This window comes from Haliaeetus leucocephalus, unplaced genomic scaffold (assembly GCF_000737465.1).
Source record: "Haliaeetus leucocephalus isolate CR32 unplaced genomic scaffold, Haliaeetus_leucocephalus-4.0 Scaffold195, whole genome shotgun sequence".
Lineage (NCBI taxonomy): Eukaryota > Metazoa > Chordata > Aves > Accipitriformes > Accipitridae > Haliaeetus > Haliaeetus leucocephalus.
This window is the reverse complement of record NW_010972631.1, coordinates 5,417,940-5,434,191: the sequence shown is the minus strand read 5'-3', so window position 1 is coordinate 5,434,191 and position 16,252 is coordinate 5,417,940. Positions and strand designations below refer to the sequence as shown.

Genomic DNA, 16,252 nt, shown 5'->3' with positions numbered 1-16,252 from the left:
CTTGGGAACTAACTGGGCATTGGTGGGCACATGGTGAGTAACTGCGTTGTACACCACTTGTTTTGTATAGTCCAATCCTTTAAGTATTATTATTGTCATTTTATTACTGTTGTTATTATTTTCTTCCTTTCTGTCATATTAAACTGTTCTTATCTCAACCCACAGGTTTTACTTTTTTTCTTTCCCAATTCTCTCCCCCATCCCACTGGGTGGGGGGGAAGTGAGTGAGTGGCTGCGTAGTGCTTAACTGCTGCCTGGGGTTAAACCATGACATACACTTACCACAGTAACAGTGAAGTAAAGAGCCTGTATGAACAGCTATTCCATTATTAAGTCAAAATACTATAAATCTGCTTTGATATTCACACTAACAAACACTGAAATGACCACTCTTTCTCAACAAACTTCAGACATTTCATCTACCTATTCATACTTAACTAACGTTTTGCTGGTCTTCCCACACCACAGTAACAGCTGCTTGCCTGTATACAACAAGTTCACAGCCCTAGCAAAAATTTCACAACTCAGCCCTTCATTTTTCATTGCATTCCTGCACCTCCCTAAAAGTCTTTGCACCTTGCTCAACACATTGACATTTGAACACTGCACAGAGACACTGAAAGAGGAGGTTTGCTGTAAACATTTATTTGCTTAGGTTCAGAAGCAATACAAAGCTGGGTGTTGGATTTTAACATCTGGAGCACTGATCTGCTACTGGACACACACAGGTGCTGCTGCAAGTTACAATGTGACACCATCATTACAAAATTCCACCTGGGTTTTGACTCTTCCATCTACTTACAGTGCCTCTGCACAAGTTCAGCTAGTATTTATTCTTTAAAGTCAGAAGGCAGGACAATACTATCGCCCACCTTTTATAAAAAAAGGTATCCAAAGTACAGGGACCAACAGCCAGATTTTTAAAAGACTGGTAAGCATTCAGTGAATGACCAAAAGTCTCAAAAAATATTTAGAGGCTACTGATACTATTTTCAACATTACAGCTTCTGTAAACAAGTAAATGACATATATTTTCCTTATTTAGTACATTCCTGTAACTATAGAAATCCCACACTGCCGTGGCTCAATTTAGCTACTGTTCTGGGCAGCCCAATCCCAGGACACCTATAACCAGCTTGGGAAGTTTTCACCAACACAGCCACTATGTGTGAAGCAGAGCAGTCCCGCTGGGAAGCCAGGCAAACACTTCAGGAAACACTTTCAAAAGGAACCCAGACACATCCTGCAGGTTTTGGAACACATAAAAGGATTTGGAAAGCCTTTTTTTTTTTTGCCTTTTTTTAATAAATACTGACCAGCCTATTTAGATTACATTAACGCTGATGAACAGACAATTTATTTCCCCGTATTTCCTTAACTTCTTTTATGTTGTTACTATTAAAAAAAATCAGTTCTCTACTTGAAAGGATAGCTGAATTCTACTCATTACATTAGTTCAGATTCAAAACTACTATCTGGGAGAAGGAGGGGAACAGCCTACCTGCCGTTACCTAACAATTATACACCCATTCTCATTTGTAACAATACCCTGCAAACCAGGCAACTTCCTCAGGCTTACTTTTCGTTTAGTGAACAAAAAGTTGTTTCTGGCTCACAGGCAGTTATCCACAGCAGTTTCTCTCCTTCTATGTCATTTGTATTAATTCAGACAAGACAAATATCTCTTAACACAACAAGATACAATACAGCCCCAGTTCTTGAAATAGTAAAAAGAAGACTGATTGCATTTAGGTACATTGAGAGAGCACATTTTTCTACAGAACACAAATGCAGGTTGCTTCTCTCCAGAAGGGTCTTTAGCATCAGCAAAAAGGCTACTTTGGAGCATTAGTGACATTTTAACACAGCAGAATGTTTTGCAGGGGGACTCCAGACATGCAAAATCAAGATAATTTAAAACTTTACTGTGTATTTGATTTCTGGAGTGCCTTGGTAGGTAATTTTGATTTACCAGCTGTCATGCTTCTACTCTTCCTCAGGTGGGCATGACTGTAAGGGCATGACTTTTCTTTCTTCCCAACTATTCAACAGGTGCACCCATGAACGCAGAGATGTGGGCAAGAAAACTCGTCCCACACCTCTGCCCTAGTCATTTTTGGCATAAGCATCTGAGCCTCCAATTAAGGTTGTCAAAAAACCTCTTGTGTAGCTGCATACTCATTTTAAACAAGTACTTCTATTAAGAGAAGGTCCCTCATCCCTCAAACAGAAAAGTACCATTTGAGATTTCACATTTCTCTTTGGTCCTCTAAGGACACTGCGGCTGAGCAATCAGCATTACAGAAGAGTACTGCTCTGAACATTTAACCTCAACACTCAACCAAGGACTGCTCCCTTGTGCAGTGTCATTTAGTTACTGCAAGCAACAGCCCATTTCTACTTCTAAAAACTTTGTCATAAGGGGGACTGTTGCAGGGACGTGTCTATTTGACAAAGGAGATAAGTGAAGCTTGTTAATAATTACATTTTCTGCCTCTTGGGTAAGGAGAGCAATGGTACAGCCTATATTATTTCTTCTTATGCATAAAACTTCCACACCGAGATTCTGTGGTACACATTTGCCTTATCTAACTGCTAGACTGCTACAGTGCCAGCACAGGGAAAACAACCAGAGTCTGTAGAGTTGAACAGCAATGGACGGACAGAATCACAGAATCATTGAGGTGGGAAGGGACCTCTCAAGATCATCTAGTCCAACCCCCCTGCTCAAGTAGGGTCAGCTAGAGAAGGTTGCCCAGGATGATGTATCAACCATTCCTGTTTTGTTATCTTCTGCACATTTACTAAAGGTACTCTCTGTCCCATCACTCAGGTCCTTAAAGAAAATGTGGCCTCAGTACCAAACCCTGTGGTACACCCCTAGTGACTGGCCTCCAGCTGGACTTCGTGCCACTAATCACAACCCTTCGAACCTGGCAGTTCAGGCCACTTTCAATCTCTGTCCACTTATCCAGCCTGTACTTCATCAGTTTGTCAGTAAGGATGCTATGGGGGACAGTGTTGAAAGCCTCACTACAGTCAGGAAAAACAACATCCATTACTGCCCCTCATACAACTTAGTCATTTCATTGTATAAGGTTATCAAGTTGGACAGGAATGATTTCCCCTTCACAGATCTATGCTGATCACCTTCTTATTGTTAGTACATTTGGAAATGGCTTTCAGGAGAATTTGCTCCATCACTTCCTCAGGTGATTGAGAAGAACGGTCTGTAGTTCCCTGGAACAACATTCTCGCCGTTCTTGAAGACAGGAGTGACATTTGCTCTCTTCCAGTCCTCAGGAACCTCTCCTGATCATCATGGCCTTTCAAAGATAGTAGAGAATGGCCTCGCAATGACATTGGCCAGTGCCCTCAGCACTTGCTGGTGTCTCTTTTCAGGCCCCATGGATTTGTGTACGGCAAGTTCATTTAAACTTTCCCTAGCCTGATCCTCCTCCACCAACAAGGAGTCTTCCTTGCTCTAGAATCCCTCTGGTCTCAGGGACTTGGGACTCCTGAAGACAGACTAAAGATTGAGGCAAAGATGACATCGATTATCTTGTCTTTTTCTGTGTCTTCTGTCACCAGGTCTCCTGCCCCATTCATCAACAGGCCTATTTTATTTTCCCTAGTCTTCCCTTTGCTGCTGATATACTTGAAGAAGCCAGTCTTGTTGCTCTTCACATCCCTTGTGAGATTCAACACCAGGCTGTCTTCAGCTTTCCCAACCCCATCACTGAACTTTCAGAGAGTGGCTCTGTATTTCTCCCAAGTCATCTGTCCCTGCTTCCACCTCTTGCACATTTCCTTTTTGTGTTTGAGTTTTGTCAGGAGCTCCTTGCTTGTCTATGCAGGCCTCCTGCCACTTTTGCTTGCCTTCCTACACATCAGGATGGACCATTCTTCGGTCTGGAAGAGGTGATCCTTAAAAAATAACCAGCTCTCCTGAACCCCTCCTCTCTTCCTCCAGACCATATCCCACAGTATTCTTCCAGGCAGGTCCCTGGACAGGTCAGAAGCCCAGGGTTGTGATCCTGCTTTTTGCCTTGTTCCCTCCTCACAGGATCCTGAACTTCGTCACCTCATGGTCACTGCAGTCAAGACCGCCCTTGACCTACAGTTTGTAACTGTAAGATCGAGCAGAACATCTTTTGTTGTCAGCTCCCAAATGACCTGTGCCAGGAAGCTGTCATCAGTGCACTACTGCAGAAACTTCCTGGATTGCTCACATGCTGCTGTGTTTCCCCTCTAGCAGATACCAGGGTGGTTCAAGTCCACCAGGAGGACCAGATCAGGCTGCTTCCAGTTGCCTGAAGAAGGCCTCATCTACTTCTTCCCAATCAGGCAGGCTGTAGCAGACACCCACCCCAACGTCACCACATTGGTCTGCCCTTTAACCCTCATCCACGAGCTCCCAGCTGGCTCACCGCCTGTCCCCGGACAGACCTTCATGCATTCCCACCGCTCTCCCGTAAAGGGCAACTCCCACTCCTTGCCATCCCGCCCTGCCCCTCCTGAAGGGCCTGTATCCATCCATGGCAGCATCCCGGTCCTGTGAGCTACCCAACCCCACCACACCTCTTTGGTCCTGATGAGACTGTAGCCCTGCAACTACATACAGAATCCAATTCCTCCTGCTTTTCTCCATAGTGCATGCATTAGGGTACAGGCACTTCAGAAGGGCACCCAGTCAGGCTGATTTCTCAAAGCGTGAAAGCTTTCCCCATAATGCACTTCTTGATCTGTGTGCATACACTTGGGGTGGGCCCTCTTCAGCCCTTTTTGTTGTTTTCAGGGTTTCTCCTGAAACTACATCACCCCACATTCTTTGCTTACCCACCTGGTCTACCACTTCCTCACATGATTGTCTCCCTCCCACATCTTTCCTACTCTAACACTCTCCTCACCAGGTTGGCCAGCCTGTTGAGAAAGATGCTTTGCCCCATATTTGCCTCTTACTCTCCTTTTCACATCCCTCAGTGTCCATAATAAAAAGCTTCCTCTCCCTGGTATACTTTCAGCACCTCCACAACTTAGAAATCACCAAAGCCCTTAATAAAGTTGTTCTAATTGGAATTTACTTTGTCAATGCAGTTGTAATAGGATCCAAAGAAAAAGAGTACCCCATAGACAAAACTGCACAATAATCAAACCACCCCTTTGCTTTTACACTAGAAGTTCTACACCTCAAGCACGCTAGAGCACCTTACTAACAGGCACTGTTTTCCAAAGCTTTGGACAGTGCCACAACTCTTTTCTGACCATTAATCTTCAATTTCTCCAATATCCTTAGGGTGTTATCATTTAAAAGAAAAAAAGAAAAAAAAGAGCAGTCTAGCACAAGTACAACAAATTCTGTAATTTCTCTTAATTTCATCTAAGCTAGGACTTTTGTAGTCCTTTTAACCACAACACAGCAATGTACTAACCCAATTATTTGGCATTAACCTCAAAAGTCTTTCTGAATTATCTCAAACTTCTTCACATTGTATCCTCACAAACTGTAACAAACACTTGCAGTCTTTGCTCTTTGCCCCATCATGGTAGACTGTATGAATATGAAAAGCAAGTGTTCAATACTCTAATTTCTGTTATTTCTCTTTTTCTCTGAAAATCTTTATCAAACCCTTGAAATGACTACTTCCTTCTAGATTACTGGCTTTTTTTTGATTCAGATCATTGAGCTAAGACTCAATAAATGAACCTACTATACATTCTATTCTACCTTTACTGCTACTTTTAGTTCAGCTCAAATACCTGTATGAAAAGAAAGTAAACCACTTTCAGGAATAAGTTCTAATTAATAGTCAGAACTTGGGACCTCCCACTAAGATGCTCACCTACCCAGAATGTCTATGAGAAGAAAGAAGATTCAAGGACCTCTTAAATTTACAGATGTTTAGCTGCATTTAAATGTAGCTGTTAGCATTTAATGCTTTTGAAAAGGCTCCTAATCTCACTCATATTGAATAACTTGAAAGAGACACACAGTGTTATTTTTTTTTTAAATAAAAGAAAATTTTAAATTATTAGCTCACAGAATCTTTTTGACAACTGTATACACACAGGCTAATTTCAATTATACCTTGGATTTATTCACTTCTACTAAGTTTCTGAGAAGCTAAAGAGAAGGAAAAAGGAAGAGGAAAAAAGTTGGTTAACAAGCTCAGTAATGCATACTTCCAAATCAATTCCAATGAACAAGTTAACACAGGTTCACAACAGAATTAGCAAACTTGCTGTTTAGAGCTTTATAAGCAGTTTAGAGAAAAAAGGGCTCCTTTTTTTCCTCTAAACTCTGCTTATAAAGCTCTAAGCAGATTTAGTTTTAATCCCTTTGCTTCCTTAAAACAAACATACAAGCACTCTATAAAGCACTCAGATTTGTGGGGTTTTTTTACCATGCTACTCAATTAATATGTTCATAACTGTTTCTGTGTTTCTAGATTCAAATTTGCACTGTATCTAAAGCTTCAAAAAGGTTCAAGCTCTACACCTACTTTGATACAATGATTACCTGAATAATAGCATCAGCTCATTCTGTTCTACTGTTATCATGATGTGAGACCTAAGAGTATGAAGAAGCTTGTGTATTCTCAAAAGTGCAGTTAGCACCAAAAAAACCCAAGAAGCGGAGGAGACAAAAACGGGGTGGGTGTGTGTATAAAACCGATGCCAACAAATAACAGCCTCACTGCTCAAAAGAGAGACCTGAAAGAAGAAGGGAATAGGAAACCCCAAACTTGCAAAACACTACAGGGGGTGGAAATCACTCACATGGGGATTAATCTCTTTCTCAAAGCAGTACATGCATGGGAACAGAACCAAGCCATTAATATTAATTGCATCATAGTCTAGAAATCTCAAACCACTGGTCCCATTTTTCTTGGAGCTGCACTAATTAAAAACAAACAAACAAAAAAAACCCCAAAAACTCTGTCGACAGAACTATACATATTACATAAAACATGCTTCTGCAATTCTTACGTTGTACAGATAAATATTATGAATAAGCTACTGACTTTACAGTAAGCTTACAGCCTGCAGTCATTTTACTGGATGAAGAGATTGTTCAAAGCACAGAGAAAAAAAAAAGTCAACCAATAAACCAAACCCTGCATTATGAGACCCCAAAAAAGCTGCTTGCAGAATGTAACTGACAGAGAGCAACCTGCACAAAAAAAACTTAAAGATGGAAAATCGTCAGCAAGAAAAAAAAACCTAGTTCTGGGACCTAATGCCACGTGCAGGGTCCTCAGAGGTGTATTTAATAACAGCAAATTAAGGAAAGAAGATCAGCATAAAATGAGCCTGCTCCCTAGCAGCTGGCTATAGTATAGCCATAGAGGCATGTGTACATGTACATCTCCATTGCAAAGAAAAATTAAATTATGTTAGCAAGTCTCAACAAGAAAAAAGGAAAACAGAAGGAAAAAAGGAAAAAAAAAGACTAAGGTAAAATTGTAAATTCTGTAGCATCTTGGCAAGATAACAATATTAGAGTTCAAATAAATTCACGGGATTCTATCTGAACTGAATGGGACAATTCACAGCTGTTAAAATACTGCTGCAGTTCTACTAGCAAGGGCATTGGCTTACACCACAGCTCCTGCTTCCAAGGTTATGTCTACAACTGCTACGAATTATGAACCTATTAAAAAATATTTGTCAAAAGTGAATCCTAGAACAAATTCAGCACCAAGAGAGAACTGATGACATCATTGCCAAGGTATGGAGTAAAACTGGTTCACTTTTCTACCATTACACAGATTTGTGGCCTCAAGTGAAACTGCCAAGAAATGTACAAATTAATCTTGGTTTGGAAATCTTACATAGACTATTACACAGCACTGTTTATTATTCCCTAGAAAGAGTAATCTCTGAGGAGACAGGAAGATAAAGGTGGGGAAAAAGGAGATGGCCACCCTTCTTTGCAGTCAGAAAGTTAAGTAGTGCAGGAACCAGAGAAGACAATGCTTGTTTCTATTACCCTGTGTGCATTCTGCAAGTCACACTTTTCAAGAGATCCAGAATACGCAGTCTCAGAAATAATTAGGTTTTCTTCACTGATGGCAGATAGGTCTTTTAGCTGTGTTTTTGCCAAGTAAAGATGCCTTAATTGTAGTTAATTAAAAAAAACCCCTGTATTACCAAGACAACACAGTTTGTATACTAACAGTATTTTTGTATATTCAGAAAAAAAAAAACAGGTAAAAGGTTGATCTTCAGAAATCTCTTGTGAAATCCCTAGAAGAATATAAATAGAAACAGTCATTCCATGACCTTGTGGTGCATTGACCCTGGCTGGATGCCAGGTGCCCACCAAAGCTGCTCTATCACTCCCCTCCTCAGCTGGACAGGGGAGAGAAAATATAACAAAAGGCTTGTTAGTCGAGGTAAGGACAAGGAAATATCACTCACTAATTACCATCACGGGCAAAACAGACTCGACTTGGGGAAATTAGTTTCATTTATTACCAATCAAATCAGACTAGGATAATGAGAAATAAAACCAAATCTTAAAACCACCTTCTCCCCACCCCTCCCTTCTTCCTGGGCACAGCATCACTCCCGATTTTCTCTCCCTCCTCCCCCACAGAGGTACAGGGGGACAGGGAATGGGGTTGGGGTCAGTTCATCACACCTTGTCTCTGCCACTCCTTCCTCCCCAGGAGCAGAACTCCTCGCTCTTCCCCTGCTCCAGCATGGGGTCCCTCCCACAAGAGACAGTCCTCCACAAATTTCTCCAACACGAGTCCTTCACAAACTGCTCCAGCACGGGCCCCTTCCACAGGATCAAAAGTCCTGCCAGAAAACCTGCTCCAGCCTGGGCTCCTCTCTCCATGGGGCCACAGGTCCTGCCAGGAGCCTGCTCCAGCGCGGGCTTCCCACGGGGTCACAGCCTCCTTCGGGCATTCCCCTGCTCCGGCGTGGGGTCCTCTCTCCCCGGGCTGCAGGTGGAGATCTGCTCCCCCGTGGACCTCCCTGGGCTGCCGGGGGGCAGCCTGCCTCACCATGGTCTTCATCACAGGCTGCAGGGGAATCTCTGCTCCAGCGCCTGGAGCACCTCCTGCCCTCCTTCTGCACTGACCTGGGGGTCTGCAGGGCTGGTGCTCTCACATCTCACTCCTCTCTTCCCTGGCTGCAATTGTGCGGGTTTTTCCCCCTGTCTAAATCTGTTCTCCCAGAGGCACTACCACCGCCACTGATGGGCTCGGCCTTGGCCAGCGGTGGGTCCGTCTTGAAGCCAGCTGGCATAGGCTCTGTCGGACACGAGGGAAGCTTCCAGCAGCTTCTCACAGAAGCCACCCCTGTAGCCCCCTCGCCACCAAAACCTTGCCACACAAACCCAATACAGACCTACTAGCTAGTAGGAAAACTCCATAATGTCCTGTTTTCATTGCCTTTAGGCAAACTAAGAGCATCTTCTTCCTAGCAAAGATAACATCTCCCAGAAGAGTATGACTCAAAAATATGCTGAGATTACTTTCTCTGCCTTTGAATTTGAAGCTGAACATAAACAGAACTTGAATTTAGAGACTTTCAATCCTTCAGAGGTTGGGAGGAAAAGCAAACAGTTATGACACATCTTCTAGAACCAATCATAAGTCTCAAACAGCCTCTTATCTAGGTAATGTCACACTGAATGCTGGAGGTTGTAGAGTAAAATCATAGAGCAAGAATGATTCCCTATTGATGCAGTCAAATTTACATGCTTGGCAACTGACACTTCTGGAAAGAAGTTTGGCTTACCTTTTATTATAAATTCCTACTTCTGCTTACTACACTAGAGACTTTAGAAATTGTAGTGGTCTAGATTAAAAATGAATTGGCACCATTTCATTATACAGACGCAATTGCAACAAGACAGTTCATGACTCTATCCACTGACTACATCACACCAGCTACAGCAACTTGGATTTTACTGGAATGTGGAATACAACCCATTGGTTTTCAATTTGCCAACAACCACTTAAACGTCTACACAAAAAACACTGGATTTACCTGAGAATGCAGAGGTAAGAAGTTCTGTCCCAGGCCCTCCAAAATAAAAATTCACCAGCCACAATTTATTTCTATGGGCACTTTATTTAACACTAGATTGAAGTAACCATGATCTAAACTGGGACCTTTTTCAAGCAATCATACCAGGACACCAGTGTATCTGCCAGCAAAGGACTGCCAGCAAAGCTCGGGGGTTGCAGAAGCAGTATTGCTCCCCCCTACTCCATTTCAGATCTTCTACTTTTCTTTTGGAACTAAACTGCTGTTACCAGTCAACAGAATTCCCTCTCTTCAATCACTTTTAAATCAGACTGCAAAAAACAAGGGCATGTGCAACAACAGATGATCACTGCAGATGCACCCAAGAGGAAGTTTAGTGCATCTCTGGAAGAGGAAAGATTTTAGGAATACAGGAAAGTTTTAGGAAAATCAAGAATCAGAAGACCTTAACAGCAACTTTTATGCACTTCATCTAGGAAGCACAAACAGAAGTTTTTATTTAGAGGCGAACAGGGTAAGCATAGGCAATTTTTATACTTGGTACACAAAATCTCTAATCTATTCTGCCATGTCACATATAAAATAAACCCACAACAGAGAGTCCTTTTTCTGATAGGTTAATCATGCATAAACTACAGGACATAAGAATTTAATGCCTATGACTGTTGAGGGACTTAGCTTGCTAATGAAAGCTAAAGAAATATGAAAAAAGTCTCTGCTGTGCCTGAAGTAACAAGCGAACAAACAGGTCTATTCAAAACACTGCAAGTGTCCCACCCCTGCCACTGCACATCCCTCCACGCAACAAAGCAAAATGTATGTGGGTGAAAGGGCAAATTATATTTACAACTAAGTTAGGACTGCAATACATAAAGTAGAACTGAACTGTATTTCCACTTGCATTGTTCCGAGTTACCTGCAATGAGGTTAGAAAAGACACAATCAAGCTCCTGGATCCACAAAGGTATCAATTACATACAGTGTTTGTGGGAAGGTAATAAATGCAGCCAAAGTGTCCCAGATTGGCACAAGGTGTGTATTTATGAGATCTTTGGCTCTACTAAACGTGACTATTTATCAAGAAATCCAAATTACACTGACACCTATCTGTTTTTATAATTCCCATGCCTTGGGAAACTTGCAATTTCAGAACCGATTTCAGAGATCCATCCAATTTTTTAACAACAACAAAAAAGCCAACAGTTAAAAATACTAAGAACACTGGTACAAAAAAAAAAGTTCCTGGGATCTCATAAAGATAATACCTTGTGAACCAACATCTGTTACAACACACTATGGGAGTTTTCAGCTTTCTAGCTCCCTTCAACATGCGGAGCCAAATCTAAGTGCATCACCAGACTGTTAAACTTAATACTCGTGCTTTAAATTTAACAAAAGTTAATAGAAAAGAGTAAAAATAATCTTCAATTACATACTGATTGTCCTCCCTGACCTCCTAATCAAATTCTGTGGTGGTGGTCCTTTCTTTTGCTTATGTTTTTGCTAGAGAAAATAAGTCCAGAGGAAAGAACCTACATAGGGTAAATCCTTTCCACTGAAAATAACCCGAGTTTTCTGACAGATCAGCAATCACCATCACATCTAGCCTTTAGACATGCATTCCAAAATGATTTTAAAGTGCAAACCAGCATGGCTATTAAAAAGCATATATGAGAGCAACAGTAGTAAAGCATTTATCTACTCTTGATACACAACATCAGTACATTTAGGTTTTGGAAACAATTCAGTGACATGCCATCTGTACTTTAAAAAAAAAATTATCTACAAAAATAAAGATTTTGTACTTACAGTAAATATTCGCCTGCCAGTCCGATCAAAAGTTACACAGTATACAGAAGACAAGTGTCCTAAAATTCGTTTGTGCATCTTCATATGTTGATAGACTGCAGTTGGAACAAGACGTTCAAGTCTGTATTTTCCATTTAGTTTTCTTGAAAACAGGGTATCCACTACCAAATGGGGAAAGAAAAAAAAAAAAAAAAAACACGGCATTTATTTTGGGTTCACAAACTAAAATACTTCTCCAGGATGGAAAGTTTCTTTCAACATTGGACCACTTGCCATATGAACAGCTTACTACAGTAATTCTCTCATTTTGCCGCAGTTAGGGAAAAATACATACAAAAAAGTAGCCTATGATACAGATGTGCAAAAAAGTACCAAACTGCAAGCAGAGCATAAAGATGCAATACAACTTTCAACTTTAAGTGCCCAAACATATGCTTCTCACTTTATACCTACTGTAAGAAATTCAGGACGACCGAGACAGCTTCCATGGATGAATAAACTACCTCAAATGTAACAAAGTCTAAGAGCTTCCAGGTAGCTATCATCTAAAGATCAGCAAATATTCAAATCTTCTCCAAGGCAACCTGCTTTTTGAGATTTATACAATCAAACATTTATCCACCACTTGCAAGACAATTTTTTTTTAAGAATATTGCTACCCACTACAGCTAAACAAACAAAAAAACACCAAACAAAAAATTACATATAAATTTACCAAAACCTTACAGAAAATTCTGATTTTGACTAACAGAACCTTGTTCAAAGAGTTTGGGATTTTTTTTTCAAGTTTAAAAGCTAAGAAGATCCAGGAGCAGGAATCTACCTTGTTTTAACAAAATGGAAATCTTCCATCAAGAACTTCAGTAAAGAAAATAAATCTCAGTGTTACCAATTTTAAACTGCTACTCATGCAATGATAAAACAACAGAGTATAATGCTTATATGCACGGATACATAGACATTCAGTCAAATGCTCCCCCATATTATTAGACCAAAGAGTGGCAACAGTAATACATTGTATATTCCACAGATCTGTGATAAAGCAGGTAATATATTCAGATCTACAGCTTCTGAATATGTGAAAAGTAAAAACATAAATGCCCAGCATGTCCACAGCAATACACACACATGAAAAACAAGATCTATCAGTGCCAAGAGAGGTAGCTAATACTTTCATTACTACTCTGGTTAGCCATTCTTTATATGTGACCAAGGTTGTCTGTACTAGCGAACTGAGCAGGACCAGGGCAGGGGTCTGGGCACTGAATCACATTCACTTCCTAGCATCAGCTGTGAAACAGCTACAAACCTCTTGCATTGCTTGGTTTTGGCCCAGACCAACCAGACACTGGTTCATGAGTCAGCACAGGTCAATCTACATTAAATGTGCAAACTGGATTGTAGCTACTCTGTAAGGAGCAAAAGCACTTAGTGGTATGGACAACTGCCAAGCCCACTGGCCTCAGGCCGTAAAAACAGTCCTAAAACATTTCAGTTAACTGCCTACGTAGCCTAAGGATTCAAGGAAGTTTTCCTAGTTCAAGACGCTTTGTGAAGGAACAGGATGGTTAACTGGGGAGCAAGGCACTTTTAGTCAATGCGTCACTGCCTTAAGGCTCTACTATATCCTCTTCACCCTCCCCTTATACAAGAAAAAGATGCAGATGCATTTGCTTTATGACAAATCTTTTCCTTGCCAACAGTCTACTTCAGACAGCAGGAAACCAAGATTAGTTCAGTCACAAGATAAATCTAGTTTTGGTTTCTGACAAATCATCCTACAGTTTAAAAAACAAACAAACAAGCAAAAAACCGAACAAACCCCTCACCCCACCCCCCCCAGAAAACCCTAACACACGTGCACTCACATAAACAGAATAAGGAAGGTCTTTGTCACAACAATAAAGTGAGCTTACACAACAATCTCAACCTACTCAGAAGTCACCTTTTGTTTGCTCTTAATGTAAGATGGAGATGGTTGCTGGAAATCAGCTTCTAGCAATGCCTTCAAATGAAACTGTAGCTCACAAAAACAGAAAAAAGCTTAACTAAAAGTTTAATTTGCAGAGATGTTCTGTCAATAAATCAAAACTGTAAGCACATTCTTCAGGATAAAACAACCAATGACTTCATATAAGCATTTAGTTTTTAATATATATCTGAATTTATGAAAAACCTTTTAAAGTACTTGAGATGAAATTGCAAGTTTGTTGGTTTTGGGTTGGTTTTTTTTAAATCACTGAAGATGATTAAGTTTAACAGAACCTAAGCCAGTATTTCTGATTGTATTCTTGCTGATGTGAAGTGGTAATGGGCAACTTGCTACTAGTTCACATATCCCTGGGAAACTCAACAGGTGACATGCCCCTTGCTCAGTAACAACCTACTGGAGGAAGTAAGAGGCAACATAGTGATACTGGAAACAAGAAAACTGAGATCTATCTCACTCTTTGGCCTTCATCAAAGCTTAAAAACACACAAAAATCCCATAACTGGTTAAAAATAAAATTAATTAAAAAGTGATTTGACATGGAAAAAAAACAGTATTATGAACTTACATTCTATGGGAAAATTTTTTTTTTTACCAACACCATGGCACTGGCAGGGGAGAAAGGAAGAATCAATCTCCCACAGGTTTGAACACTGTCCATAAACATATAATTTTTAGAGGACTTCTCAAACTGGTTTTTTTGTTGTTGTTTTGAACAAAATTCTCACATCCACCATTGCTCTTCAATATTCCCTTCCATTTAACTACATTTGTATTTACTCTCACTGACTTTGCCAAGTGATCCAGCTTGATTTCTCCGACCTATTCCCACTTTTTATTCCAAACACTGACAACTCTAATGTGTCACCTGCACACTTTGCTACCACAACAGCATTTATTTCTTTCCTCCAGAATACAGGTAAAAATTTTAAAAAAGCTGTGTCTCAAGAATAAATTCCTGCAACCATCCAATAAAGTTGACTTTTCTGGTGCAAGCCAAGGTGAGAAAGGCTACAGTTAATAATGCCTTTGTACTCATTATAGACCTTTGGTTTTATAATGATTGCTGCCCATATCTAGCATCAACGTTTGTAAGGCGTTATATGGTCTCTAATCTGTTTTAGCTTGATTTTAACTGCATTTGGAAAAAAAGTGATTTTAGAAACCCTTGTGTCAGCAAGTCTAGTATATCCCTTGTTTTAGCCACATTAGCAGTTTTCTGTCTTTGCTTAAATTTTGCTTGGCCTCACACAAATGAGTCAGTATGAACAAAGGTGTTAATCACCGGAAGAGTGATAAGGTATAGGCAGTTAAACAGCTGCAGTGGGAGCCACAAACCATACATAATTAAGGGAGGGAAGGAGGATGAGACTTTATCCCAGGAAGGGTTAGAGAGCACTGGCTGGGCCTCACAGTGCATCAACCAACATGAAGAGAAGGGTTGGAAGGAAGAAAGAAGAAAACAACAGAATAGAGATTGCCTGTTCCTTGCTGGAAAGGCACTGCGAAGTGGACACTGCACAGCAAGAACTCCCACCCAATGCCTGGCCAGCTAAGGAAATTAACATTAACTTAGCTTTACATGCCTGTCTACTACTCACACATAAGATCCTGCTTTAAAAACAAACAAATAAAATTTAAAACAAACATACAAAAAACCCCAATGTTACTAAATAGTTGTTGTGCAACACAGGCTGACAATCTACCACTTGCTTGCAAATGACATTTTAGTTTCAAAATCAGGAGCCTTCATATTTAATAATGAAGCTAACTGATCAGTAGAAACCAATGCCTGAGAAAGCCATGTATTTTGTTGATGTTTTAAACATGTAAAAAAAACTTTGCCACGAATTTTATCTTTTAAGTTGCTATCAGTTGTTTACCAATCGGTTCCAAACAAAATGAACTGGCTTCTAGTTTTTAGGTAACTGGGCTCATCTTCATACAACATGACCAGCCTTAGAGACTGAAATGGTCTGATACCACAGAACGGTTGAGGTAGAAAGGAACCTCTAGAGATCACCTAGTCCAATTCCCCTGCTCAAGCAAGGTCAGCTAGAGCAGGTTGCTCGGGGCTGTGTCCAGTCAGGTTCTGAACACCTCCAAGAATGGAGACTTTGCAACCTCTCTGGGCAACCTGTGCCAGAGTTTTCATCACTGTCAAAAGGTGTTTTCTTATGTTTAAACTGAAGTTCCTCTATTTCCATTTGTGTCCATCGCCTCTGTCCTGCCAGGAGGCACCAGCGAGAAGAGTTTGGCTCCATCTTCATCACACCCTCCTATTTAGGTATTTATACCCATTGGTAACACCCCCCTGCTTTTTCTTCTCAAGGCTAAACAATCCCAGTTCACTTGGCTTCTCCTTGTATGACAGGTACCTTTTACACATATCCTTTAACACAAGGTGGTCTTTTTTTTTTTTTTTTTTTTTTTTTTTTAAATTAA

At 40.6% G+C, this 16,252-nt stretch overlaps 1 protein-coding gene across 2 annotated transcripts in view; it reads right to left on the bottom strand.

Annotated features, from left to right (window-relative positions):
- The window catches only part of PHIP (pleckstrin homology domain interacting protein), a 113,685-nt gene that overhangs the window by 82,523 nt on the left and 14,910 nt on the right, over positions 1–16,252 (bottom strand). For both annotated transcript variants that reach the window (XM_010565760.1, XM_010565759.1), the window contains exon 7: positions 11,818–11,978. In XM_010565760.1, coding sequence (XP_010564062.1) covers positions 11,818–11,901 — 84 coding nt within the window. In that variant the 5' untranslated portion in view covers positions 11,902–11,978. The remainder of the gene's footprint in view (positions 1–11,817; positions 11,979–16,252) is intronic.